At 41.2% G+C, this 27,320-nt stretch overlaps 1 protein-coding gene across 1 annotated transcript; it reads left to right on the top strand.

Moving 5' to 3' along the window:
- sacs (sacsin molecular chaperone) lies at positions 1 to 27,232 on the top strand (the record flags this gene model as incomplete). Its single annotated transcript, XM_080025283.1, has 9 exons — positions 1 to 58; positions 991 to 1,141; positions 3,526 to 3,616; positions 3,687 to 3,772; positions 5,886 to 5,997; positions 6,299 to 6,445; positions 7,564 to 9,049; positions 10,246 to 10,337; positions 15,681 to 27,232. Exons 1-9 carry the CDS (start codon positions 36 to 38, stop codon positions 27,230 to 27,232), a joined length of 13,740 nt encoding a protein of 4,579 aa, XP_079881409.1. The 5' UTR covers positions 1 to 35.
- Between the last annotated feature and the right edge of the window lie 88 nt (positions 27,233 to 27,320).

Genomic DNA, 27,320 nt, shown 5'->3' with positions numbered 1-27,320 from the left:
TGAATGTATGTTCTGGGTAACATAGCATCATCGAGATGGCCAACTGTCCAGACCCGTGGTAAGCTTTACGTGTGCTGTTAAATTAATAAATATAGGCTAGCCTATAGCCGATATATGCATGTTAACATTAGCCTACTTGGTCATGAATGTTTGTTAGGCCCGGCTCTAACTCCCCACTGGCTATGGTCAGGTTTGTTTACAACTGTAATGACTGTCAAACAGAGAATGACGACATTTTCCAGGCTCACCAGAGTCACCCATGCAATGTGTCAGTCTGTATGTAGAGCTCCACACCATAAGGCAAAGCTATCGTTTAACGTGGGCTGAGGAGCTATTCAACCATCCTGTGAAGCTGCCATACCCACCCTAGCTCCAGTAAATTATGCACCACTGGACTGGGCTGCATGGGTCCAGTGCCCTGCAGCTGAATAAGCAAGAATGTATTGCTTTCAATGTGTTGACAGGAAAACTTATACATTTGCCTTATATTCCCAACACCCATGTTGCTCCTTTTAATAGCAGCACAATTCATTTTAGAGAGGTATCCTGTAGCCAAAAGTTATGGAGGCAGAGTTGACCGGGAACAAAATGACAGAGGTAGAAGGTGAACTGAGGGGAAGCAGCGTAACTCTCTTGAGGAGGGGATCAATTAATATTACATTTTTTTAAGGCTAGCATATCACCCTGCAGCCCTTCAGGGCAGTAAGGCTTCAGGCCAAAATAGAGAGCCTACAGATGTCTAAATGGCACTAATGGACCGCCCAACACTGACAGATGGTACTGGTGAGGTGTACACTCTCTGGTTTCTTCCTAACCTTAATCAATAATGACTGTAAGCAAGACTCACATGACGTCAAGATAAAAACACTGCATCCCATATAACTGCAACTGATTTTGTTGCTAATTCCAAAGCTAAACCCACACCCCATGCCATTTTCATACACAGCGTTTTTAGTCAAACCTCAAATAAAATGTGTTTATATTTTTTAGGATGCCACGGGTGACAGTTCGTCATGAGTACATGGGCTTGAGATCCTACCAGCTTTCTCCACTCATAACCGTTCAAGATGTGAAACAGTTGCTCTACGAGGAGACCAACTTTCCCGTGAAAGAGCAACGGCTCAGTCACAATGGGAGAGTGGTACGTTGTTATTTTATTTATATAAGTAGAGTAAATATACAGAATACATACCAAAATGTGCTATTTGTACCTTTTTTTTAAAGACATTCGAAAAGATGTTTTTTGTTCAAAACAATAATTAAGTAGGCCTATACCATTAAGTAATAGGTCCATCCAATTATTATATAGGCTACCCATTAATTGGCCCGTTTTCGGTTTGTGTTTTGTAAATGTAACAATATTTGTGTTTTTTCTTTAAACTTTTTTTACTTAATGTAGGAGAAATTGATACGGCCAGCTTATCTCCTATGTTGCTTGCTGTTCTGTGGTTCTGTCACATTTTACCAATCACAAAAAGATCAAGAATAACTAAGGTTTCTATATTTTGATACTGACCCAAACTAGTGACAGTGCCTCTATTGTTGAGATGCTGAGAGCCAAGTTTCCCTTACATGTTTTATCATTTGTTGTTGCTGTGAATAATCTATCTATCTATCTATCTATCTATCTATCTATCTATCTATCTATCTATCTATCTATCTATCTATCTATCTATCTATCTATCTATCTATCTATCTATCTATCTATCTATCTATCTATCTATCTATCTATCTATCTGTATCTATCTATCTATCTATCTATCTATCTATCTATCTATCTATCTATCTATCTATCTAAACTACAAACTACTTATCTTATTTTATATATTATTTTATCCTTACTGTGGGTTTGTGTCGGATTCCTACGGAGTGATGCAGTGGCCCTAAATACATGCTCAGTTGGGATGACTGCAGTCAAATTATCTGACTCATACTTTGAGCAACATGACCAGGCAACTCAGCATTACTCAGTGTACTGAAACAAAAGGCAATAATTTACATACAATTGCTGCTTTAAACAAAAGATTGTAAAGATTATCAATATTTTAGAACAGTCAACTCTTCCACTCTGAAATGGTATAGTTTTATAGATACATTATACAATTGTATTTATATATTTTTATACAGATTTATAAATGAAGGACTCATTATTTATAATGATCTTTAATGCTATTAAATCATTAAACATATGTGTTAGTATCCAATATTTTATACATTTTTAAGTGTACTGTAGGCCCATGGCTCTTGCCATGGTTGTTTCAGTGTATACACTTGCATAACTGGAGTTGACCCCATGTCTTGGGGCTCAGCTGTTGGAAAGCACCAGGTGGTTGTCAGGGTATGGCAGCTCTCCCCTGATCTCATTTGCAGAAATTAGCTACAAGCCACACCTACAAACAATACCACATACACTGTGTGGTCAGGTCCTACAATACAGACAAGAGCTTTAACTTAAAGGAATATAAAAGTCTGAAATTTTGTTCTGAATGGGAGTATTATAGAGAATGAACTGTCTCCCAGAAAAACAAAATGATGAAAAAGATTCCCATTGTGTCCACCAGATAGATTTCAAGCTACATTGCCTCTTCTGCCTGATTCAATTAGAATGAGTAGCAGTCTGAGCAGGCACCGTGCCAGACACTGTACTTCTGAATAGTGGTATGCCTTTTAGGACGAACTGATAGGCAGTTTAACTTCTTTCTCTGTGGGTTTTATAAATATTCTTCATTGTAAAAGCTCAGAAGCCAAATGCGAAAAAACACTGTAAATCGTTAAATCGTTATAGTGGAATATATACATCTTTGTTAGGAGAGAAAACCGTACAACCAAAGCACTCTTTTCTCTCAATACATGTCAGAGTGGTTCTGTTTGTGTGTGTACAGTTAATCTTTTTCCTCACCAAGGAACTCTGACTACTACGTCTTGTAAGCTTTTTCAATTTTAATTTTTTAACATGACATTAAAGACTTAAAATCCTTCATCATGAATGTATACAAATTATTATTTAGTGGTGCAGCGACCATGATGAGGATGATGACTGAAACCTTTTGTCTCCACTCAGTTTGCTGAGTGCAGCGGGTCACCGTGTCACCTTGAACAGCCTCAAACAGCAGGAGCAGCAGTATCAGGCCCGGTGCCATCTCTGGCTGCCTTCTCCATTGATTCTGAAAGATAAACCAGGGAAAGATTGTCTATCACACTAATGTGTTCAGTAATACAGCCTAAAGATTTAGCAGTTGTTCGGTTGAGAGGCTGATTATACAGTAAGGGTGATGGTAGGACAACTAGTTGGTTAATAGTCATTAAAAATAAATTCAGTTCAGTTCTAGTTGGCTTTTGAAGTACGTTTTTAATGATATCGTTCACAATTAAATTTTTCTGTCAAAAGTACAGCGCAAATAGTTACAGTACACTGCAAACACTAAAGCAATAAGTTATTACTCAGGTTAATTGGTTTTCCTCAAAAAACAAAACAAATATTCTTGTGTGTTAATTTATGCATTTCTCCACATCCTACCTCCGTAGCTGGATAACAGTGTGCAGATCAGGACCCTGGTGCCTATCGGAAGCCCAGAAATATCCGTCACACTGGAGGGAAGAGGTCTTAAAGGGGGAGGTAGGATTAAAACAAACACACAATAACCAAGTCTTACAACTTTGAGGCTCACTCAGCTTTGTTTTTACAGGGAGGTTTGGACAGACTACACCACCGCTAGTTGAGTTTCTAAAAGATATTCTGAGGAGGTACCCTGAAGGTGGACAGATTCTGAAAGTAAGTGTCATGCTTCATTATAATTTCACTTTCTTATATATATACAGTCATATGAAAAAGTTTGGGAACCCCTCTCAGCCGGCATTATAATTGACTCTGCTTTCACACAAAAAAGATAAAAGTGTTATGTCTTTAATTTACCAGGAACAGCTAAGTACTGGGATGTTTTCCAAACAAAGATTTTTTGAAAAGCAGTATTTAGTTTTATGAAATTAAATAAAATGTGAAAAACTGGCTGTGCAAAAATATGGGAACCCTTGTGGTCTTGCTGATTTTAATGCATGTAACAGCATGTAAAACTGAGAACTTTAAACGCAAAATTGGTTGGATTATGTTGTTAAGCCTTGAACCTCATATAAAGGTCTGTTTAATCATGATAAAAGGTATTTTAGGTGCCTAAATGCAAGTTCCACTTCTCTTTGACTTTCTGCAGAAGTGAGACAGAATGCGATCATCAAAACAGCTCCCAAAAGATCTTAAAAACAAAGATTATTCATTGTCATGGTTTAGGGGAAGGCTACAAGAAGCTTTCCCAAAGGTTTCAATTGTCAATTTCTACTGTAAGGAACGTTGTCAGGGAATGGAAGGACACAGGCACAGTTGCAGTTAAACCCAGGTCTAGCAGACCAAGAAAAGTACAAGAGCGGCATATGCGGCGGATTGTGAGAATGGTTGCACACAACCCAAAGATCACCTCCAAAGACCTGCAAGAACATCTGGCTGCAGATTGTGTATCTGTACATGGTTCTACAATTCAGTGCAATTTGCACCAAAACATCTGTATGGCCGGGTGATGAGAAGGAAGCCCTTTCTGCGCCCACGCCACAGATACAGTTGCATGGAGTTTGCAAAAGCTCATTTAGACAAGCCAGCTTCATATTGGAAGAAAATGCTTTGGACTGATGAGACAAAAATTAAGTTATTTGGTCTTTATAAAAAGCAGATGTTTTGGTGCAAATTGCGCTGAATTGTTGAACGATGTACAGATACACAATCTGCAGCCAGATGTTCTTGCAGGTCTTTGGAGGTGATCTGTGGGTTGTGTGCAACCATTCTCACAATCCTCCACCTATGCCGCTCCTGTTTTTTTCTTGGTCTGCCATGCCTGGGTTTAACTGCCACTATGCCTGTGTCCTTCCATTTCCTGACAACGTTCCCTACATTCGAAATTGACAATTGAAACCTTTGGGAAAGCTTCTTGTAGCCTTCCCCTAAACCATGACAATGAACAATCTTTGTTTTTCAGATCTTTTGGGAGCTGTTTTGATGATCCCATTCTGTCTCACTTCAGCAGAGAGTCAAAGAGAAGTGCAACTTGCATTTAGGCACCTAAAATACATTTTCTCATGATTAAACAGACATTTCTATGAGGTTCAAGGCTTAACAACATAATCCAACCAACTTTGTGTTTAAAGTCATCAGTTTTACATGCTGTTACAGGCATTAAAATCAACAAAACCACAAGGGTTCCTATATTTTTGCACAGCCAGTTTTTCACATTTTATTTTATTTCATACAACAAAATACTGCTTTTCAAAAAATCTTTGTTTGGAAAACATCCCAGTACTTAGCTGTTCCTAGTAAATTAAAGACATACCACTTTTATATTTTTTTTGTGAAAGCCGAGTCAATTATAATGCCGGCTGAGAGGGGTTCCCAAACTTTTTCATATGACTGTATATATATAGGCATGCTAGCCTCAGAAATTGCCCTCAAACAGGAAAAAAATAAATAGTAAATCATTTTTACAATAGCCTCTTCTTCTTTATGGTCAAGTTTTCTCCCAGACACAGAACATAACACAGATGTCATGGGATTTGGAGTAGGTACAAAATGTGTCAAGCTTGCACAAAGCACAAAGGGCATAGTTTTATTTAGCTTTCCTTGCTGGCAACAACAATACTACCATACATGGACGCAAGATCACAGGGGTGAAGGGTTGAAGTCTCACTGGGTCCATCCACTCTTATAGTGGGCTCATTTTACTATAAAGCTTTATGGATTAAAGCATCCTCCAAATAAACTGATGTCATTGTGCAAATAACCTTTCTTTAAACCAAAATTAAGGCCCTGCCTTCATAAATATATGAACCTGCTGCGTTTTATTTTGAAGGAGTTGATTCAAAATGCAGAGGATGCTGGAGCCACAGAAGTCAAGTTCATGTATGATGAGACTGAGTATGGAGTGGAGTCCCTGTGGTCACCTGACATGGCTCAGCATCAAGGTGAGTGGGTACAGTAAACAGGTATGCACCATATGAGAACAGCCTCAGTGACACTATCCTAGAATTAGATTGCAGAAGTTCAAGACCTTGTGTTGGCATGATTCTGTCCTGCTTAACAGTCATTAAGCAGGTGTTCAGCAGCTGATCCTCAGCTCTGAACCCCCTGTGAACAGGACAACACAGACATACATTTGTTTCAGGGATTATGAACATAATATATTATTGCACTGGATTCTTTAATGTATGTATTTTCAGGTTGTCTTAACTTGTTTGTGCTGACCTGGTTTTAACTGTATTGCAGGTACAGCATTGTATGTCTATAATGATGCTGTGTTCACTGTGGAGGACTGGAATGGGATTCAGGAAATTGCGAGAAGCAGGAAGAGAGAGGACCCTTTAAAAGTTGGACGATTTGGGATTGGCTTCAATTCTGTGTACCATGTTACAGGTGAGGCCTGTCTTGTGGTTTGTGATTTATCAAATGTTTTAGTGCAACATATCTTCTCATCTGTAAGATATAAAGATAGGAAGTTTTCCTGACAAACTGTTTTCTGTGTATTTCGGTGAATGATTGTCCATTCTTTTTTTTGCTATACCATTTTCTATATACAGTACATAGAACAATATCTTCAAGCTGTGCAGCGATAGCTTTTCAATTATGAAAGTTATTTTTGAACTTTGAATTAAAGTTGGGGTAGTTACTAGTTATTTTCATAATTACTGAACTGCTGATTATTTTCTCTTTTAATTGTTTAGATTATAAAATGTGACAAAACATTAAAGAAAATCCTCATAGGTGTCATTTACAAATGTTCAGCAAGATTGAGTTAAAGCTGTTATCCGCCATTTCTAGTGGCCGTAAATGCCATTGCAGGCACTTCTGGGCCAGAGTTCCCTTCAAAACTGAACATTATTGACTGTATGAAGTCTGTATATTGGCAGTTCTTACCTGCGGAAGGTTTTCTTTGTGTGTTCTGATCCAATATTGTGACCTAGAATTTATGATAAGTGCAGACAGAGAGCGTCTGTATCGCTACAGCCATTGGCACTGGCAGTGACAACCCTCGCCCAGGCATGCCCACTGCATTTGATTACATGTAGAAAATCGGGAACTTCAGACACGGCAGCACACAGTGCTCAGAATGACCTTTTATATCAAATTTGAAAATTTGGGACCTAGGACCATGTCTTATACAAACCATAGACTGTAGACAGGTTTGAACTCAGTACTACTGAGTCTGAAGCTCCTATGTCCTGAGTAAAAGAACGCAGCGCTGCAGCACGGTTAATACGGCATAGCCCCTCCAATAGTAGCCTATAACTGGGCAAAGCAGCAAATACAAGAGCTTTCTTCAGTGGGTCAATCACCATTGTGTTTACTCACTATTTGATTGATAGGAACTTAACAGAAAGTTAACTAGATAAAAATCTTACGGAGTATAACTTTAATTATAATACAGCAATAAAAATCAGAACCTCACATTGAAAAGCCGGAGCGATTAAATGTTTGGCATTTTTGCTTGAAGTTTTAACAACATGTTTATGTTTTTTCTTCTCAACGTTTAGATGCTCCCAGTATATTCAGTGGAGACCAGATTGCCATGCTGGACCCGCATCAGACCCTGTTTGGAGTTCATGAGTCTGGACAGTGTTGGAACTTAAATACAGACATTAAGGAGATCACAGAACTGAGTGACCAGTTTTCTCCTTACTTTGGGATTTTTGGAAGCTCAGAGAAAACTATTAAGGATGCCAGTTTTCCTGGAACGTTGTTTCGCTTCCCACTCCGCTTGAAACCATCTCAGCTCAGTGGCAACATCTACAACAAAGAAAAGGTTCTGGAGCTCTTTGAGTCTTTCAAAGCAGATGCAGACACAGTGCTCCTCTTTCTCAAAAGTGTTCAGAAGATCTCCTTGCATGTGCGGGAGTCTGACGGTACAGAACGCATGTTATTTCAGGTTACTGCAACAGAGAATACTGAAAATAAATCAGAAAGGCCAAATGCAATGAAGACACTGGGTCAGGCCATAGACAGCTATAGCAATGGTGTAACTAGTTCTGCTATCACTTGCGTCACTTACCAAGTCAACATAGAGACTCAAGATGAAACAGCTAAAGAGACTCAGAAGATGACGTGGCTGGTTTGTAATGGAGTTGGGGGCAGAGGAATGTGTGCTGAGTTGGACTCTCTGGCAGATGATTTGAAGTTTATACCTAACATTGGAATTGCTCTGCCACTTACTCAGTCCAACAAAGAAGACAAAGGTGCCACATCTGGTTTCTCAGGACGAGCTTTTTGCTTCCTTCCTCTTCCCCCTGGGGAAGAGAGTGAAACTGGGCTTCCAGTTCATGTCAGTGGCTTCTTTGGACTGACAGACAACCGTAGGAGTATCAAGTGGCGGGAAGTGGATCAGTGGAGGGATCCAGCTGCCTTATGGAATGAGCTGCTTATAATTACTGTCATTCCCAGGGCTTATTTCACGCTCATCACTGAGGCTATCAAAAGGGTACAGACAAAAAAGGACCAAGACTTTCCATTGTCCCCTACAGGGACCTATGGGGCCTGGCCGGACCCATTGCAGGTCAAGTCACGCTGGAAACCCATTCTCCAGCCACTGTTTAATGACTTGCTTCAGCAGGAAGTCATATATTCCCTCAGTGAGAGCTGGACCAAGGTCGACCAGGCTTTGTTCTCAGAGCTGGACACTGACAAAGACATTTCAGAGACAGTGATCAACTACCTCCAAAGCTCAGGAATGCAGGTGGCAAAGGTGCCTGCTGCCGTGGACCGTGTCTTGACGTCCTACGTGACTGAGTCCACTGAAGTGAAAAAAGTGACACCATGTTTTTTGCGACAGGTGATCCGGAAGTACAAACACAAAGGTCCCTCCCAGGAGAAGCTGAAGCTGTTGGAGTTTGTGCTCAGTGACACCAATTACAGTGACCTCATAGGACTGGAGCTCCTTCCGCTACAAGATGAAACATTTACAACGTTTTTATCTTCTGTCAATGAAAAGGATTCCATTTACATTGCATCTGAAGAATACCCCCGGTAGGTATAAAGTTAAATTATGTGCTTTCACTGCATTAAGTGGCCCTTGTTTCAACAACATTGTTACAATTCTTGTTTAAATAACCTCATGTCTTTCGTCTCTCCTCAAATAACATTTACCTTTGACTTGTATTTTATTAGCTATAATCACTAGAACATTGTCATTTTTCCTGAAATGAACCTGCAATTATCAATTTAAATATTTTGTATTTAGAGATTTGGGGGTGTCGTGGTGTAGTGGTTAGAGTGTCCCCCCCAGGAGGCTTAGGCTCGGGGGCACACATCCTGCATCTACTGCGCACCTGCCGCTGCCTTTTTTTTTCGACCATCGCATTAACACACTACAGCAGCCATACATCCTACCTCTGACATGCTGCCTAGGCCAGTTGGAGGTGCGTCTGCAGCTACACACCAGTTCACCTCAGGGGGCTCCCCTATTTTGTTTTCGGAAAGACGCGCGTCTCTCTCGGGGCTCTCTGCTTTTACTGAAAGAGAAATACTCTGTTAACAATTATATTGACTTTATACTAGCAGCTTTCGCTGTAGTTTCACCATTTTCTGGTGTGTCTCCCTCAAAATTAAACTTCCCACAAGCGCAAATGTGGAGTAAAAAAAGGCAATGAGGCACACGGATTACTGTCGAAACTCAATATTAATCATATGTTTCATAAAATGACATGAAACAACTTCATATTAATGGGACTTATCTATGAAAGACCCAGGATGTGTGTCCCAGGCCTACTTCTTCGCAGCAGACCCGGTTCGAATCCGACCCGTGGTTGATTCCCTGCATGTCATTCTCCTCTCTGCCCCATTTCATCTCTGTCTTTCTACACTATAAATAAAGCATTAAAATGCCAAAAAATTATCTTTTTTTTTTAGATACAGTATGTTTTGGCATTTTTCATGCTTTATTGACGGTATGAAGAGACAGAGGTGAAATGGGGCACCTCTGTACCTACTGAGCTAAGGGCGCCCCCAAAAAATTATCTTAAAAAAAACAAAAAAAAGATGTGAATAAATGTGCAGAAATATAGTATAACAGAGGTTGAGGCTGATTGTGTTATTAGCTACTGGCTTTGCTTCTGCCGTTGAATAAAGCTTTGCATATACATTTTTTAAATCATTTAATCACATAAACCTAGAATTGATATTGTAAAATGTCTTACCTTTTTGTTCTTTTGCTTCGTCCGAAGGTCTCTGTATCCAGGACTTGAGGGTCGGTTCATATTGGAGAGCCTTGAACCTTCAGTAATGGAAGGTTTGAAGAAAGCAGCCAAAAGCAGAGGTAACATAAACTTTTTGTTTTAATTCCATATAATTTCAATAACATTAATACAATTTATTAAAGCTGTCTGAATAATGTAGGAGTGAGACAGACAGGGAAAGGGACACTAAACATACTGATTCATGGACGGGTTGTTTTTGTGCCACACATTCAATTAAATCCACAAAACTTGAGCCTGAGTGCACCCACAGCCGTACTCAACTGTGATTGTGTGTGTGTGAGCCAAGGGGAATATTTTATGTAACAGTTTTGGCCTCCAAATCCAAATTGAAAGGCACAGAGGATAATGATATTTTTCAAGTTTCATTTTGCAACTCATTTTGGACAGTAATTTACATAGTTTCTAGAGTAGCATTTTCAGTAGCTACATCTTTAAGAAATCTTAACTCTGCTGCCCACTCTGTATCCACCCCTGTTGATGATGTTAGAGTACCGTCAGATCCTCTGGTTCCCTTTCCACCCCTGTCGCACTCTCTGCAATAGCAATTTTATCAAACTGCATTTAGTTGAAACCGACTGTAAAATGATATGCTTATGCTGAAAGACTTCAGTGGAATACAGTATAGCCATCAGTAATGTTATAAGTTACACCTGAGTTTTACCCACGTGAAAAAGACATTTGCGTGTGTGTTGATCTAAAAAGGTATAGATTTTACAAAACATGGACAGATTAAAATTAATTCTAGAACTAAAGAAATGTTATTTGAATTACAGTGCAACAATTTCTTTGGGGATGCTCAGGTATGTATTTCAAGGGGTGTCCATAATTAAACAATTTTACTATTAACCTAAACTAATAGCATGACTATAAATGAGCACCATGGTAACAGCAGTCAGTGAACTCTTAATATGTGAATTGTTTACTTCTCACAATTCACATAATTAAGTTTTTTGTAAAATGCTATCCTATAAGTGGAATGCATTCACTCATTATCATTCCAACTTACAGTATATTATACAGGTTCCCTGTAGTGTTCCATGGTGCACTTGATGACTTGCAGTGTTGTTGTTGTTGTTGTTGTTTTGCTAGTTACTAGTCTCTTTCAAAATAGTTTCCCTTACATGAAATGATAAGAATGGTTTTAAGCTTGATTTTGGTATGAATTTAACAAACTGTGTGTGTGTGTGTGTGTGTGTGTGTGTGTGTGTGTGTGTGTGTGTGTGTGTGTGTGTGTGTGTGTGTGTGTGTGTGTGTGTGTGTGTTTGTACAGAACATGATTTGTGCAAGTGTGTTTGTATGGTAACTTCAGCATTATTTTGTAGGTGTTGCAACAAAAGGTAGTTATTCCACCTTAATAAAACAGTTTCAAAGTCAGTCTTATTGTCCAAAAACTGAAAACAGTATGGTGTCTGAGCTATTCCCACAGAGTGCTGCAAGCTGTATACACTGCACACAGAGCACTGTGGGTAGCCTGCTTTCAGCACTATTGCCTCGTTTCCAACGAGTAGAGCGGGTCGGGTCGGAGTGGTTCGGTCCGGTTATTTTGGCTTTCCATTTGCCAAAGGTTTAGTAGGGTACGGATATAAGCGAGCCTAACCGCTCTAAGCCGCTCCGATTTTCGGTACTCCTCCGTTGGGGTCACAGCTGCCTGAAAGGGTGCCGAAAAAGTGGAGCTACACACTGCCGTCCGTTGATTGGTCGAAAGAATAATTTCCGTCGTAGGGCTGGGCGGTATGACGGTATCATACGTGGAGAGATTTGGCCATACCGTTTATATTGCAGAGAAAAAAAGTTCATGTGGCGGGAGGCAGCTGCTTCCCAAGTCCCTACAGTTACACTGCAGTTACACCGCCGCGCCACACGGGGGCTCTGCAGCAGAGTTCTGGGCTGTAATACAGCTTTTCTACCCTCAACAGAGGAAGCCTAATGTGATTAAAGTTCAGGGGCCGGTTTCCCAAAGCCTTCGTAGAGCCTTCTTAACGCTACGTCATTCGTAACCCCTACGTAGAGTTCCTACTTAACATTTCGCCTGTTTCCCGAAACGTTCTTTGCTACGAATCTCTTTCGTACGTCCTACGTTGGTAAGGTTGGTCTGGAGCGCCTGCAGAGCCTTCTTAGCTCTACCGTAGGGATGTTTCAGCTCTCATTTGTGTCATTTAACTAATACATCTGACTGTATTTCATATCAAACGGACACAGCGATGACTGTATTAAATAACAAACTGTTAAAAACGATAACTGTATATAGCGTACATTTCACATTTAAAGTAAGCTATATATTTTAGCAGAATACCATTCACTCTGATTCACAAAGTGTTCAAACTATAAGTAGCCTACATAGTCATCTAACTGACTTGACAATCAGCATTAACTGATTGGATGCGATGTCCGTCAATATGAAAATAGGCTACTTTATACGTGATACACTACAGCCTACAGTCGGATCGTTTTTATCAGTTTGATATTTAATACAGTCATCGCTGTGTCCCTTTGATATGAAATACAGTCAGATGTATAAGTTTAATGACAAGTGAAGTCCCTGCGATCGCTGTGGCATCGCCAGAGATAGGCTTGGCTACTACAGACCACAGACCACAGACCCCCACATTTCCTTCCGTATGCACCATGCGTAAAACGGACACGAGTGACATCCCTGTTGCGCATGGAACTGCCACAAGTCATTCATGAAGAAAATAATTGATGGAAACAATCTTAATCTCCTCCGCTGTTTCTATATTTTTCTATAGCCTATAGGCTACCTTTTTTAAATCAGTAGGCCTATAGGCTATGGTAATACGTTCGACCAAGGTTAACACTAGAACCATCGCACTGCGGAGCTGTCAGCTGAGCCGGCTCAGCTGACAGCTCCGCAGTGTGCGTCGGATTCTCCGCCTCAAAACATGTAAACGTGTGAAAAAATTAATGAATAATCAATTAAAGCTTACCTTAAAATAAGTGTGCCATGTTACTGTTTATTGTATTTAGGATTTTAGCTCATTTGGACGCTGTTTGGGCCGTCTGTTTTTATTGATATAGGCCATTGGCGATATTATACCTACTTTCAGTTTCCTTACTGACCCACCACGAAACGTGATTATTGTTCTTAAAGATACTTAGATTATAAAGCAAGAGGTGTTAAATAAATGTTTCGGCTTAGAAGGATTTCTAGTAATCTTTTATTCGCAAAGACTTGTCATGCAGCTTCGCATGAAATAAGCAGGAAATGGAAAATCGAACTCTGAGCAATCGATTTCAGCACTGGACAGCGCAGTGTACGAGCCACGTAGGGACTGTTTCTTAAGAAGACTCCTAAGAGACCGTTCGGGAACCACGACTACAGAGGTAAACAACTTTGGTAAGTCATAACGTAGGAGTCTTCGTAGCTCGCTAAGAGATGACGTTATCGGGAAACCGGCCCCAGTACGGTTATTGTAATCCATTGAATTTAAAGGAAAAATACTATATCGTGATATATATCCATATCGTGATATAAGATTTGGTCCATATCGCCCAGCCCTATGCCGCCGTATGTAGTCACCTCGGCAAGAGTGAAGAGAGTCTTGTGTTTTGCCGAAAAATGTGAGCGCAGCACTGTTTATTAGGGGGTGTGAACGTTTACAAAAATGTCTAAACGGTTACAAGGCTGCAAATTTTTCATGCACACATTTAACTGTTTCATATGGTGGGGGTCAAAGTAATTATTATTTTTTGCCCATCATGCTGTTGGAGTGACAGTGTGCAGTGAGAAAGTCAGGCAGACAGATAGACAGAGGCAGAGGCCTTTATTTAATAATTTTGCTTTTTGACTTCGAAATGTTCATAACTGCCTAGTTAATCTATAATTAGACTGACTACTGCTGTCGGGGCGTGGTCGCAAGCTGACCAGCTGATCGGACCAGCTGTTTGAGACGGAGATGAAAATGAAAGTGAAACTGAAGGTGGAGAAGTTAAATAGTTCAATGAATAAATATTGTAACAAACACAATAATGTATTACACATGTACACGTGCACACCCCTACTGTGTATTGTATGGTGTTTTTCCTCGTCATTAAATTAATCAGTGGGCTACACTGTGTCCCACTGCTTCAATGTCACGTAGCTGCCGCAGCCAGGGCTGTTCGCTCACTGTCTCTGTCGGCTTGCACTGAGCCGTCTCTGTGCATTTACCGGCGGAATATGCTCACAACACGGGGGGAATAAATAAAGAGGCGGCTGGTTTAACCAAGCAAAAACGAGAGACCGCTGTACCACAGCCCGATAGTTTGACCCATATTCTGGCGGCTATCGCAGTCCAGCCTAAACCCCCGCCCTACTAGTAAGGGTAGGGTCGGCGGTGGAAACACCACAGAGATTCTTAAAAGGGAGCTGTGTTTTTCGGTGGAAACGAGGCATATGTAACTCTAGCAACTGGCCGCGGCACTCTCACGAGAGTGTATGGTACGTTAAGGCACTAGCAGCCTTGGTTCACACATTAGCCTTTAGCTAAATGGAAGCCAGAGGACATGTAGATCAGATACGATGGCTGATGCTAGACAAAAGAGGATGGTAAAGGACGAAACCAGGGATAAAAAACATTTTAAAAGAATGTGGCGTAGCAAAGAGCCGGACTAGAGTGAATATTGGACAGGCTTTTACACGTTGGAGAGAGCTCCACCAAACAGTTGGCTGCAAGCAGCTTTACTGGGTGCCGAACGTCATCTAATCCAAGTCTCAGGCTTGCATACAAATTAATAAATCCACTCCAAAAGTGTCATCTTTCTGTTTATTGTTCAATCTTCTAGTTTTATAATATTATTATAGGACTTATATGCAGTTGCATTTTTGGGGCCTTTTACATGACGCCAAACCAAAATTCCTACATAGTGCCGCTTTAAGAGTTGAGTTTAAATTTACCTAATATTTATATTTTATTGTGTTTTTTATATATACGTATTTATAACAATCTTTTTCTGGCTTTTCAAAGTTTTGCAGTGATGGCCAAAAGAGCTGCAATTGTTTTTCCAATTTTAGAATGGAAACAAATTGAAGACCTGTGGAAACCCAAAGAGTCTTGCATTTGTAAAAAGGTGTTATGCTGATTACTGAAAAAGAGTGTGTGTGTGTGTGTGTGTGTGTGTGTGTGTGTGTGTGTGTGTGTCTCCCCAGGAGGCTTAGGCTTAAACTGTCTTTTGAGCAGCCCATTTGACATAACATCTATCCTCAGAAAAAGCCTATTGCGCCTTGTCGTACTTCAGTGAGTGAAGCAAAATGGGTCAGAATGTTTGAAGGAAACACTAACCTACAAAAACTGCTACATCATGTAAAAATGTCAACAAACCTAACTGTCAGCTTTGATGGTCAACATTTAGCAACTTCTAATGATAACTGAGTCTAATTAAGATTTCCCATGTTATTTGAACAGGAAGACCCTGCACTCAACTACAAGTACTGACCCCTGAACGATCAGCTCGACTCATCAAGGAGATCCTATCAACAGCCTGGCCATCTAGAGACTTAATTGTCCAATGGGAACCTGGAAATAGAGAATTGAAGCATCCAACAGTTTCCTGGTTGAAGATGATTTGGAAACATCTCTATATATATTATGCTGATGACTTATTTACCTTTGAAGACATGCCTTTGATCCCACTTGTGCCCCTTGAGGAAAGCATGGACATTGTTAAGCTTCTGCGTCTCAAATCTCCATCCCCCATAATTCTTGTGGATGAGGAGGAGGCCCCACTTTCTGAAAGCCTTCTTGGCATCATGGAAAAGCTTGGAGGAGTAGTGATTAAAAAGCTGGATTCGTGTTTGCAGCACCCTCTGCTAAAGAATTATATCCATCCTTCCTCCCCTGGTATGCTTCTGCAAATTATGGACAGATTGTCCTCACAACGACTATCCAGCCAAGTCTCTTCTTTCTCAGTCAAAGAAAAGGTTGTGCTCAGAAACTTCCTTGCAGGACTGTCTGACATTACAGAGAGGGAAAAGCATACTCTACGTGAGCTTTCCATCTTTGAGAAAGTAGGGACCTGCTCTGAAGGTATCTCAGCATTTACATCACTGAGAGGAGCCAGAGCTTTACATCACAGAGCCAAGTATCCACCAGATGTGAAATTATCTGTCAATCTCGTGGGTTGCCGTGATGAGGAATCCATCCGCCTCATAAAGATGCTCACTGTAGAACAAGTGAAAACAACAGAATGCTTAAAGATGATCATTCAGGATATTGAGAGGGGGTTTTACACAGTAGATGAGATAATCCAAATTATGCTTTGGGCACTTAAACATCTTGCGTTTTTGAAAAATGAAAACTCATCTGTGATTGGATGGCTTTCTGTTCTTAAATTTATTCAGATGCCTTCTGGAAAGTCAGTCAAAGCCTCAGATCTTTTTGATCCTGAACTGGAGATTCTACAGAATCTGTTTTATAGGGAAGAAAAAACCAGGTTTCCCACAAGTACATTCACGTCTTCCCCTGATATTCTTCATTCACTCAGACAACTGGGACTAAGAAATGAAGTACAGCTCAGTGAAAAAGATGTACTCAAAGTTGCAAGGAAGATAGAGGAATTACAAGGCAGCAAGGAACCTGAGTGGGATTTCATAACCAAGAAGGCAAAAACCCTACTGCAAATACTCAACAGACAAACCAAGCTGGTAAAATCAGCTGATGCTCAGACATCATTTCTAAAACTGAAATGGGTACCTGTTTGCAAAGAAAGACCTCTAACTTACCCTAATTCCCTTGCTTGGGTTGGAGATACTCTCAATATCTGCTCTTTGTCTGAAATGTGTGACATATCACATGCAGTGCTTGTGGGATCTTCAGTTGCCCTTGTAGAGCACACATCTGCAGGTATGAAGAAGGCACTGAAACTGACTGTAGAGCCACAGGTGGATCAAGTATTACAGCACCTGAAAGCAGTAAATGACTGGCATAAATCTCAAGCATTCACCACTGAGGATTGGTATCAATTCCAGCAAATCTTGTTTGAGATTTATGGTTTCATGCAGGCTCATCTCGAGGATGCAAGAGAAGCAATGAAATCACTGCCTTTTGATTGGGTGTGGACAGGGAAGACATTCTCATCACCTGGCCAGACGGTCCTTAAACCCCTCCCTGATCTAGACTTGCAGCCTTACCTGTACTCCCTGCCAAAGACAATAAGAAAGTTTCACAAGCTTTTCAAGTTTTGCGGTTCAGTTGAAGAGGTTGTCCCAAGCCATGTTTTTGAAGTCATCAGCACTATCAGACAAAGATGTGAAGGGGAGATTACCAACGAAGAAAGCAAACATGATGTCTTACTTTTAACCAACATCCTGAGATGGCTGTACAATAGTCAGATACCTGTAGACACTAACATGCATGTGCCAATTCTTTGTTACAAGGACCCTAGCAAGTTAGCAATGAAGGCCATTCATGAATGCACCTACTGTGACATCAAAGTTGAAGATTTGAATGACTTACTTGAAGATGCATCAGAGCCTATTATATTAATCCATGATGACATCCCCATGAAAACTGCAGAGTGGCTGAAGGTGCCATGTTTGAGCACTAGGTTGATAAACCCAGAGAACCTAGGCTTTGAACAATCAGGCCAAAGAGAACCCCTAACAGTGAGAATAAAGAACATCTTGGAAGAATATCCATCTGTGGCAGACATTTTTAAAGAGCTCCTCCAGAATGCTGATGATGCAAGTGCAACAGAGTGCAGTTTCCTCATTGACATGAGAAAAAACCCCGACATTCGAGAGAATCTCCTCGACCCTGGGATGGTTGTTTGCCATGGACCCTCCTTGTGGTCTTTTAACAACTCTGTATTCTCAGACACAGACTTTCTGAACATCACAAGATTAGGTGGATCAGTGAAGAGATGTGAAGCAGACAAGGTTGGCAAGTTTGGCTTAGGGTTCAACTCAGTTTATCACATCACTGACATCCCTATCATAATGAGCAGAGAGTTCATGATCATGTTTGATCCAAACATTAACCACATCAGCAAGCACATCAGAGACACGTCAAATCCAGGGATCAAAATCAACTGGAGCAAACAACAGAAAAGGCTGAGAAAATTCCCCAACCAGTTCAAACCTTTCATTAATGTCTTTAACTGCCAGCTTCCTCTATCTCAGGACTCTCCATACATATACAATGGTACACTGTTCAGACTCCCATTCAGAACAGAGCAGGAAGCCACACTAAGTGAAATCAGTAGTCTGTACTACAACACAACAGACATCTATTCCCTGGTAGATGAGTTCAGCATATGTGGCCATCGGTTCATTCTGTTTACTCAGCATGTTGGAAGTATGGTCTTAAAATACCTCAAATATGAGGAACCAAATCCAGCAGGAGCACAAGCTGTTGTCACAATCAACAAAAGTGTGTGGTCATCCAAAGCCTCATATGGACCTTTAAGCATCCTAAAGTCTGCAGCAAAGGTTATGAAAAAAGTAGCTGGCACTAACAGAGTTCCTGTTGATGTTCCCAAATCTGGATGCATCATACGTGTTGTGGTGGAGGAGTTTCATAATGTGTTCAAACGCATTGTCGATCTCCACTCGCCACTCTTCAGAGGTTCAGAGGAAGATCCTAACCAGTACTTTGAGATGGCAGCCAAAGGTGTTCAAACAAGAAGACTCACAGATGAAATGCCCCAAAAGGCAGTTGATGTCACCAACTGGCTCATTTGCTCATGCATGGATGTGACGGAGGCACTGAAGTTTGCTCTTAGTGATAGTGGAAAAAGGCTCGGACTAGTGCCTTGTGGAGGAGTGGCTGTATTGCTCTCTGAGGAAGAAAATCGCAAATGGACAGTAAAGACAAATGCCACACCAATCGGAGAGGTGTTTTGTTACTTACCTCTCAGAATCAAAACAGGCTTACCAGTCCATATTAATGGCTGCTTTGCTGTGACTTCCAACCGAAAAGAGATCTGGAAGACTGACACGAAAGGACAGTGGAATTCTGTGTTCATGAGACATGTTATTGTCCAGGCCTATTTGGCAGCACTCGCAATGCTACGGTCAATGGCTGAAAGTGGAGAACTGCTCGACTATAGTTACTATGCAGCATGGCCTGATCCAAGTCAGGTGCATGATGACTTCACACTGATCAGCCAGGGTGTCTACCAAGAAATAGCCAAAGGAGGTGACAGTGAGCATGCAAAGGTTTTCTCAGACGGCAATACCTGGGTGTCAATCCAATACGTCAGATTCCTTGACGATGCCTTACTCTGTAGGCCAGACATTGGTCCTGCTGCTTTCAAGATATTCTTGAAATACCTCAAGAAGAGTGGCTCACAAAACCTCTGTGCTGTTGAGCTGCCGGACTGGGTGAAGGAAGGATTTGATGATGCTGGATGTAAAGGAAAGTTAATGGAAAACACCCTGACTGAGAAGCAGTTCTTTTCAGATGTCTTTTTCCCTCACATCCAGGAAATCGACAAAGAGCTTCGAGATCCCCTCATGCATTATGTCTTGAATGAGAAACATGACGATTTTGCGCCAATCCTCAGGGTTACACCTTGTATCCCGTGCTCTGGCCCAAATAAGGAACTAGTTTTGCCTTCCAGACTTATTCACCCAGAGGGAAGAGTTGCCAAACTCTACAACACTGACGATGGAAGATTTCCTGATGGGACTAATAAAGATTATCTAAACCCTGTGTGTTTAGTGAAACTAGTGCAATTAGGCATGGCTAAAGATGATCTGTCATGGGACGACCTTATTGAACGTTCTCAATCTGTTGTTGATCTTAATGAGAATGATCACACAGCTGCATGCTTTCGTAGCAGCATACTACTCAGTCTCATTGATGAGAAACTGAAAATAAGAGATACAGGAGCAGCTGAGCTCATTGAAAAGCTACAAGAAATAAAGTTCCTTCCTTTCCTGACAAGACCGGCAGGTTTCTCACTCCCATGGCATGGAAACGACTTTGCCCCAACAACAATGTTCTCTGCTAGAGAACTCTTCACAACTGAACATCAGGACACAATGTGTCTAATGAAGCCAATCCTGAATGAGAATTCTCCATCTTTCAAAGGTTGTGGTGCTATGTCATTGGCTGTCAAAGACTGTCTTGGTCTAATAAAGACGCCATCAGTTGGACTGGTCATCAGTCAACTCAAGAAACTGTCTCAATCATTTGATGGTGTAACTCTGTATCAGGAAAACATAACAAATGCCTGTTACAAGTTTCTTCATGAAGAAATGCTACAGGATGAGAAAGCAAAAGGACAAATAACTGACGAACTGAAAGCTTTTAACTCCATCTTAGTGGAGAACACATATGTCAATCCCTCCAAAGTTGCATTCCACCTAAACTTTGATGCAGCTCCACATTTGTATCAGCTCCCTAACAAATACAGAAACAGCTGCCGTGAGCTCTTTGAAAATGTTAGTGTACAGCCAAACTTCACAGTCGAAGATTTCTCAGCAGTTCTTGAAACTGTGAAGCAAGAATGTGGGCGAAGGTCACTTACAGAGGAAAACTTCCAGTTGTGTCGCAGAATTATAAGTGAAGGAATATGGAGCTTGATACGAGACAAGAACCAAGAATACTGCCAAACAAATTATGGTGGAATTCTCTTGCCTGATTCCAATCTGACATTGCAGCCATCAAAATCACTGTGCTACAATGACTGCCCTTGGATAAAAGTCAGAGACTCTTCTGTGAAATACTGTCATGGGGATATTCCAAGAGAGGTTGCCGTGAAATTAGGAGCAGTCCCAAAACGTCACAAAGCCTTAGAGAGGTATGCCTCTAATATCTGCTTCACTACACTTGGGAGTGAGTTTGGACAGAAAGAAAAACTCACATGCAGAATTAAAAGCATTCTCAATGCTTACCCATCAGAAAAAGAAATGCTGAAAGAGCTGCTACAAAATGCAGATGATGCCAAAGCCACCGAAATTTACTTTGTTTTTGATTCAAGGACACACCCCACAGACAGAATATTTGATGATAAATGGATCCCAATGCAAGGCCCTGCCCTCTGCGTATATAACAACCAGCCTTTCACAGAGGATGATGTAAGAGGTATACAGAACCTCGGAAGAGGTACAAAAGAGGCCAATCCGGGGAAAACTGGTCAGTACGGCATAGGATTCAACTCTGTCTATCACATCACTGACTGCCCATCCTTTATTTCAAACAATGACATTCTTTGCATTTTTGATCCACATGCACAATATGCACCTGGGGCTACATCTTCGAGTCCTGGCAGAATGTTTAGAGATTTGGACTCTGACTTCAGATCTCAGTTTTCAGATGTTTTAAATCTTTATTTGGGGCTTCATTTTAAGTTAGAACACAGCACTATGTTCAGATTCCCCATTCGCTCCAAGGAGATGGCGAAGATATCAGAGATCAGTGCTACCCCTGCATCAGACAGAATGGTGCAAAACCTTCTGGATAAGCTTAAAACTGATGGTGCACAGCTTCTGATGTTCCTGAACCACATGGAGAAAATATCAATCTGTGAAATTGATAATGCATCAGGAGAACTAAAAGTTCTTTATTCTGTGACAGCCAAATTAACAGATAGTGATCGGCTAAAACGCAAACAGTTTCATGCCTCAGTCATTGATAGCGTGACCAAAAAGAAGCCACTCACTGCTATCCCAGTCCAACAGATAACTTACACAATGGACATAGAGGACACTGATGGAAATTTGACCACATGGATGATCTGCAACCGGTCTGGCTTTCCCAACATTGAAAATGTCTCAAAAAGTGTGGTCTCAGCTCACAAAAATGAAGACATAACTTTATTTCCACGGGGAGGGGTAGCTGCATGTGTAAGCCACAACTACAAAAAACCCTACAGAGCCTTCTGCTTTCTGCCCCTTTCACTAGAGACTGGCTTACCTTTTCATGTCAATGGGCACTTTGCCCTTGACTCTGCTAGAAGAAACCTATGGCGAGATGACAATGGAGTGGGGGTAAGGAGTGACTGGAATAATACTTTAATGACATCACTGATAGCCCCTGCCTTTGTGGAACTGCTGATTCAGCTTAAGCGTCGATACTTCCCAGGACCTGATCCCACCATGACCGTACTACAAGGAACCCCGCTTCATGTTGTTAAAGATACATTGCGGAAATATCTGTTCTTCTTTCCTGTCAACAGACTTGAGATACAGCCAGATTGGTACTGCCTGGTTAAAGCAGTGTACAGCTCTATCCATACTGACCTGAAGCGCCTGCTTCCTGTAGTCAGAGCAGCACACATTGAAAACTCTGAAATAAACTCTGTAATTTACATTTCATGGGTGAATACATCTTCTGTAAACAAAGGCAGAGCCTTTTTTGATAACTTGCTACAAGATGAGCTTCAACACTTTAAAAATACAGAGTACAACATTGTCTCAAGGAAGTCTGTGGCTGAAAATGTATACAGATTGAAAACCTTGCTTCTGGATATTGGTTTCAACCTTGTTCACAGCTGCGATGAAACAGCAAATCTCTACCTCTGTTTGGAGGATGCAGGAATACCAGTCAGTTGTGTGACACCAGAGGATGTCCGCAACTTTCTTCAGACTTTCTCATCACCAGACACTTCATGCCATGTTGGAAAACTTCCCTGCCGTCTCCAACAGTCGAACTACAAGCTAGTTCATAATGTGAAACTTCTAGTTGACTATTGCTTCAAAGATATAGAAGTGGACGAAGAAAAAATTGAGGGATTGCCTCTGTTGATAACAATGGACAATATTCTTCAGGTGTTCGATTTCAAGAGACCAAAGTTCCTGACAACATATCATGAGCTAATCACATCAAGAAAAGAAATGTTCATGAATGTGTTGTACATAAGGTACAGCAAAATACTTTTGAAGGCAGGAGCTGCAAAGATCTTTGACATCAGCTGCTTTTGTGACCTACTGGGGTCTGTTCTTCCAAGAGAGTATAGAGTAAGGATCCCTGTAAAATGGAGAGACACCTTTGCAAGTGAATCTTGGCTGAAGAATGTGTGGAATTTCATCAGTGAGAATATTGCTGTCAAGGAAGATCAGGTGGACATCAAACCCAGTTTCGAGACTGTTCTTGACATTTTGAAAGACTGGGCTTTGCTACCAGGAATCAAATTCATGGCAAGAGAAAAGATAGTGGTCCCTGACCATGATGTGCTTTTACCTCTAAGTTTGATAAACATAGCCATATTTCCACATGGCCAAAACGACAAAGTTTTTCACAGCCTAATGAAAGCAGGGTGCATTCAGCTTGCAGTCAACAAAATCTGTGTCAAAGAGAATCCGATCATGCCTTTTCTGACACAACACACAGCAAACATTGAAAATCCTCCAAGTGTTCTAAAAGCTGTAGAGTACATGATTCAGACATCTGCATTCAAAGCTGCTAACTTGACTGACAAGGACTTTGAGGCTCTTCTGGTGTATTTCACCTGCAATCTAGCTAACCTCACACAACAGGATGCACCGAGTCTCAAACTCCTCCCATGCTTCAAATCAGTTAGTGGGAGATACATCAGCATTGCAAGCTATGGGGCAAACTATGTCCTTACAAAAAGCATTCCCACTGTGGACATAGAGAAATGGGCTCACACAGCCTCCTTTTCCTTTCTTGCTGACAGTCCGCAGCTAAAGGAACTGTACACTTTCCTTGGCTGCATGCCAATTGATGACTTAGAAATCTACCTTCAACATCTCCTTCCAAAGTTTGACAGTCTTTCCTATGATGCCAAAGTTGAACATATTGTCTACTTGAAAGAGAGACTTCTGTCATTGGAAGAATCGTGTGAGATGAAGGATCAGCTCTATGAGAAATTGGAGGGACTGCTGTTCATCTATGACTTCTCTAACAGACTCAGGCCAACAAAGTTTTTCTATGATGAGACAGAGAAGGTGTTTGAAGTCATGCTATCTGCAAAGGCATTTATACCAAGTGACTTTTTTAAGAAAGTAGAGCATGTGTCAAAACCCAAGAATGGGACATTGTTGCTCAGCTCATGGATAACCTTTCTGAGAAATATTGGTCTTAAGCATGAAGTGTCACAGCTCCAAATTCTTCAGTTTGCAAAAGAGGTCAGCATCAAAGCCCAAACAGAGAGCTGGACCAAAGAAAGAGTGCAAACCATTGTCGATGTTCTCTTAAACCATATTTTCAAAGAGAGGATGGACCTCTTAATGGGGACTTTTCTCAAAGAGCTCTCAATGATACCATTCCTGTGCCCTGAGAGAGCCCCCAAAGAACTCATCAAGCTTCATTCGCAGTACCAAGAGATGACAAGCACACTTCCTCTGATTCGCTTCAGTGGGTCTCAGGTAAATCCAAAATTCAAGCAAACAGATATCATTCACTTGCTTTGGACATCTTGCCCAATTCTACCTGAGAAAGCTACACCATCAGGAATAATAGACCAGGAAGGGAGCACTATTACTGGACAGGAACAACTTGACCAAGTGTTGAACATGCTATGTGTCAACCTGGACCCACCATTGGATAAAGTTATAAGCAACTGCAAGAACATCTGCAACATATCAAATCCAGATGATGAAATGGTGAAAACCAGAAACAAAGTTTTAAGGTCCACCTATGAGTTCCTCAATGCGGATAAAAGAGATTTCCATTATCAGCTACGTGGGGTGGCTTTTGTCATGGTTGAAGATGGCTGGAAATTGCTGAAATCTGAAGAGGTGGTCATTAATTTGGACAATGAATCTGACTTCAAACCATACTTGTACAAACTACCTCTAGAACTTGGTACCTTCCATCAACTGTTCAAACTTCTTGGCACAGAAGACATTGTGTCAACCAAACAGTATGTTGAAGTGTTGTGGCGAATTTACAGAAGTTCAGACGGCAAACAGCTTGATCCAAATGAAATGAGAACTGTAAAAAGGGTTGTTTCAGGATTGTTCAAGTCTCTCCAGAATGATCCGGTGGAAATTCGCAAAGATCTTGAGAGTGTAAGAGAGGTGACTTTTTATCTGCCAAGTCATGATGGTAGATTAGCAAAATCCAGTAGCTTGGTCTTTGATGATGCCCCACACTACAAGAGCAGAATTCAGGGTAACGTTGGAGTTCAGATGCTTGTGGACATGAGCCAGTGCTATCTGGGCAAAGATCACGCATTCCACACAAAGCTGATCATGCTACTTCCACAGAAACTAAGGCCTAGACTGTTGAGTAGTATTCTTGAAGAGCAACTTGATGAGGATTCTCCTAAAATGTGCCAGTTTGGAGCTCTTTGCTCACTTCAAGGTCGTCTTCAGCTGTTGCTCTCATCAGAGCAGTTCATCACAGGGCTAATCAGAATAATGAAACATGAGAATGACAATGCATACCTTGTGAATGAAGAAAAAGCCATACGTCTCTGCAAAGCACTTTGTGAAGGATTGAAAGTTTCTTGTTTTGAGAAGCTCCAGACAACATTAAGAGTGAAAGGATGTAGTCCCATCCCACACAGCCGCAGCGAAACACTTGCCTTCCTAAAGAGGTATGGAACAGCTGTGATTCACCTCTACATCCAGCATTCAGACAGCAAAGACATTAATTTTCTCTTGGCACTGGCAATGACATTGAAGTCTGCAACAGACAATATGATTTCTGATACTTCCTATTTGATTGCCATGCTGGGATGTAATGACATTTACAGAATCACAGAGAAGCTGGATAATCTTGGAGTAAAGTATGACTCATCTGAGCCCTCAAAACTCGAGCTACCCCTCCCTGGAACCCCCATACCAGCTGAAATACATCACACACTACTAATGGATCCCATGAATGTATTTTATCCAGGGGAATATGTAGGTTACCTTGTAGACTCTGAGGGTGGAGACATGTATGGGTCCTACCAGCCTACCTATACATATGCTATCATAGTTCAAGAAGTAGGGAGAGAAGAGGAGGAAAACACAACTTTCCTTGGGAAATGCTTCCAGATTGACATTGGTTACAGTGAGTACAAAATTGTCAGTTCCCTCGACTTGTACAAATTCTCAAGACAAGATGAAAGTAACCATGTGCGAGACACCAGTGCCCCATCAACTCCTACAAGCCCAAACAGTCGTTCCTCAGTTCCCCGAATGATTCCCCCTCTTTTTGCTGGTAAGGATAATCTCAGACCGCCCCCTCAAAAACAGTCACCAAAAAAGATCAAGCTTCATGCATTGCCTGAGATTCTGAAAGAAGTCACCTTAGTAGTTGAACAAGCTTGGAAGCTTCCAGAGACAGAGAAAAAGAAGATAATTCGCCGATTGTATCTCAAGTGGCATCCAGACAAAAATGCAGAGAATCTTGACATTGCCACAGAAGTCTTCAAGCACTTACAGAATGAGATCAACCGGATGGAGAAACAGTCTTTGGCTGATCAGCAAAATACTGACAGAGCTTCCAGAAGATCATACTCCACCACATCAAGCCGCTTCCAGTCAGAGAAGTTCTCATATCAAAGGTTTTATTCATCGTGGAACCAAGAAGCAACAAGTCACAAGTCAGAAAAGCAACAGTTCAGGGAACACTATACAAGCTTTGCTGGTTCATCACACTCTCACCGCTTCTTTGTGCCCCCTACTTTCAAGACAGTTGGAAACCCTGTGGAAGCCCGCAGGTGGCTGAGACAAGCAAGAGCGAACTACTCTGCTGCTCGGAATGATCTACATAAAAATGCCAATGAGTGGGTTTGTTTCAAATGTTACCTGGCCACAAAGCTTGCACTGATTGCTGCTGACTATGCAGTAAGAGGAAAGTCAGACAAAGATGTGAAACCAACTGCCCTGGCTCAAAAAGTTGAAGAGTACAACTCCCATTTAACAGGCCTTGCCAATGATGTCCAGATCCTGGAAGGATATGGTGTGGACAGCCTGAGAACACGCTATCCTGATCTCCTTCCGTTTCCACAGATTCCAAATGACAGATTTACATCTGAGGTTGCAATGAGAGTGATGGAATGTACTGCACGGATTATCATAAAGCTTGAAACCTTTGTGCAGCAAAAAATATAACACTGTTATTAAAGATGAGAATGAAACTACAGTATGCATAGACCCTCTTTGCTATAGAGGGCACTCGTGGCTGTGTGCAATAAAGATC

This window comes from Ammodytes marinus, assembly GCF_949987685.1.
Source record: "Ammodytes marinus genome assembly, chromosome: 3".
Classification (NCBI taxonomy): Eukaryota; Metazoa; Chordata; class Actinopteri; order Uranoscopiformes; family Ammodytidae; genus Ammodytes; species Ammodytes marinus.
Note: the sequence above shows the minus strand (reverse complement) of the source record. Positions and strands in the feature narration are given on the sequence as shown.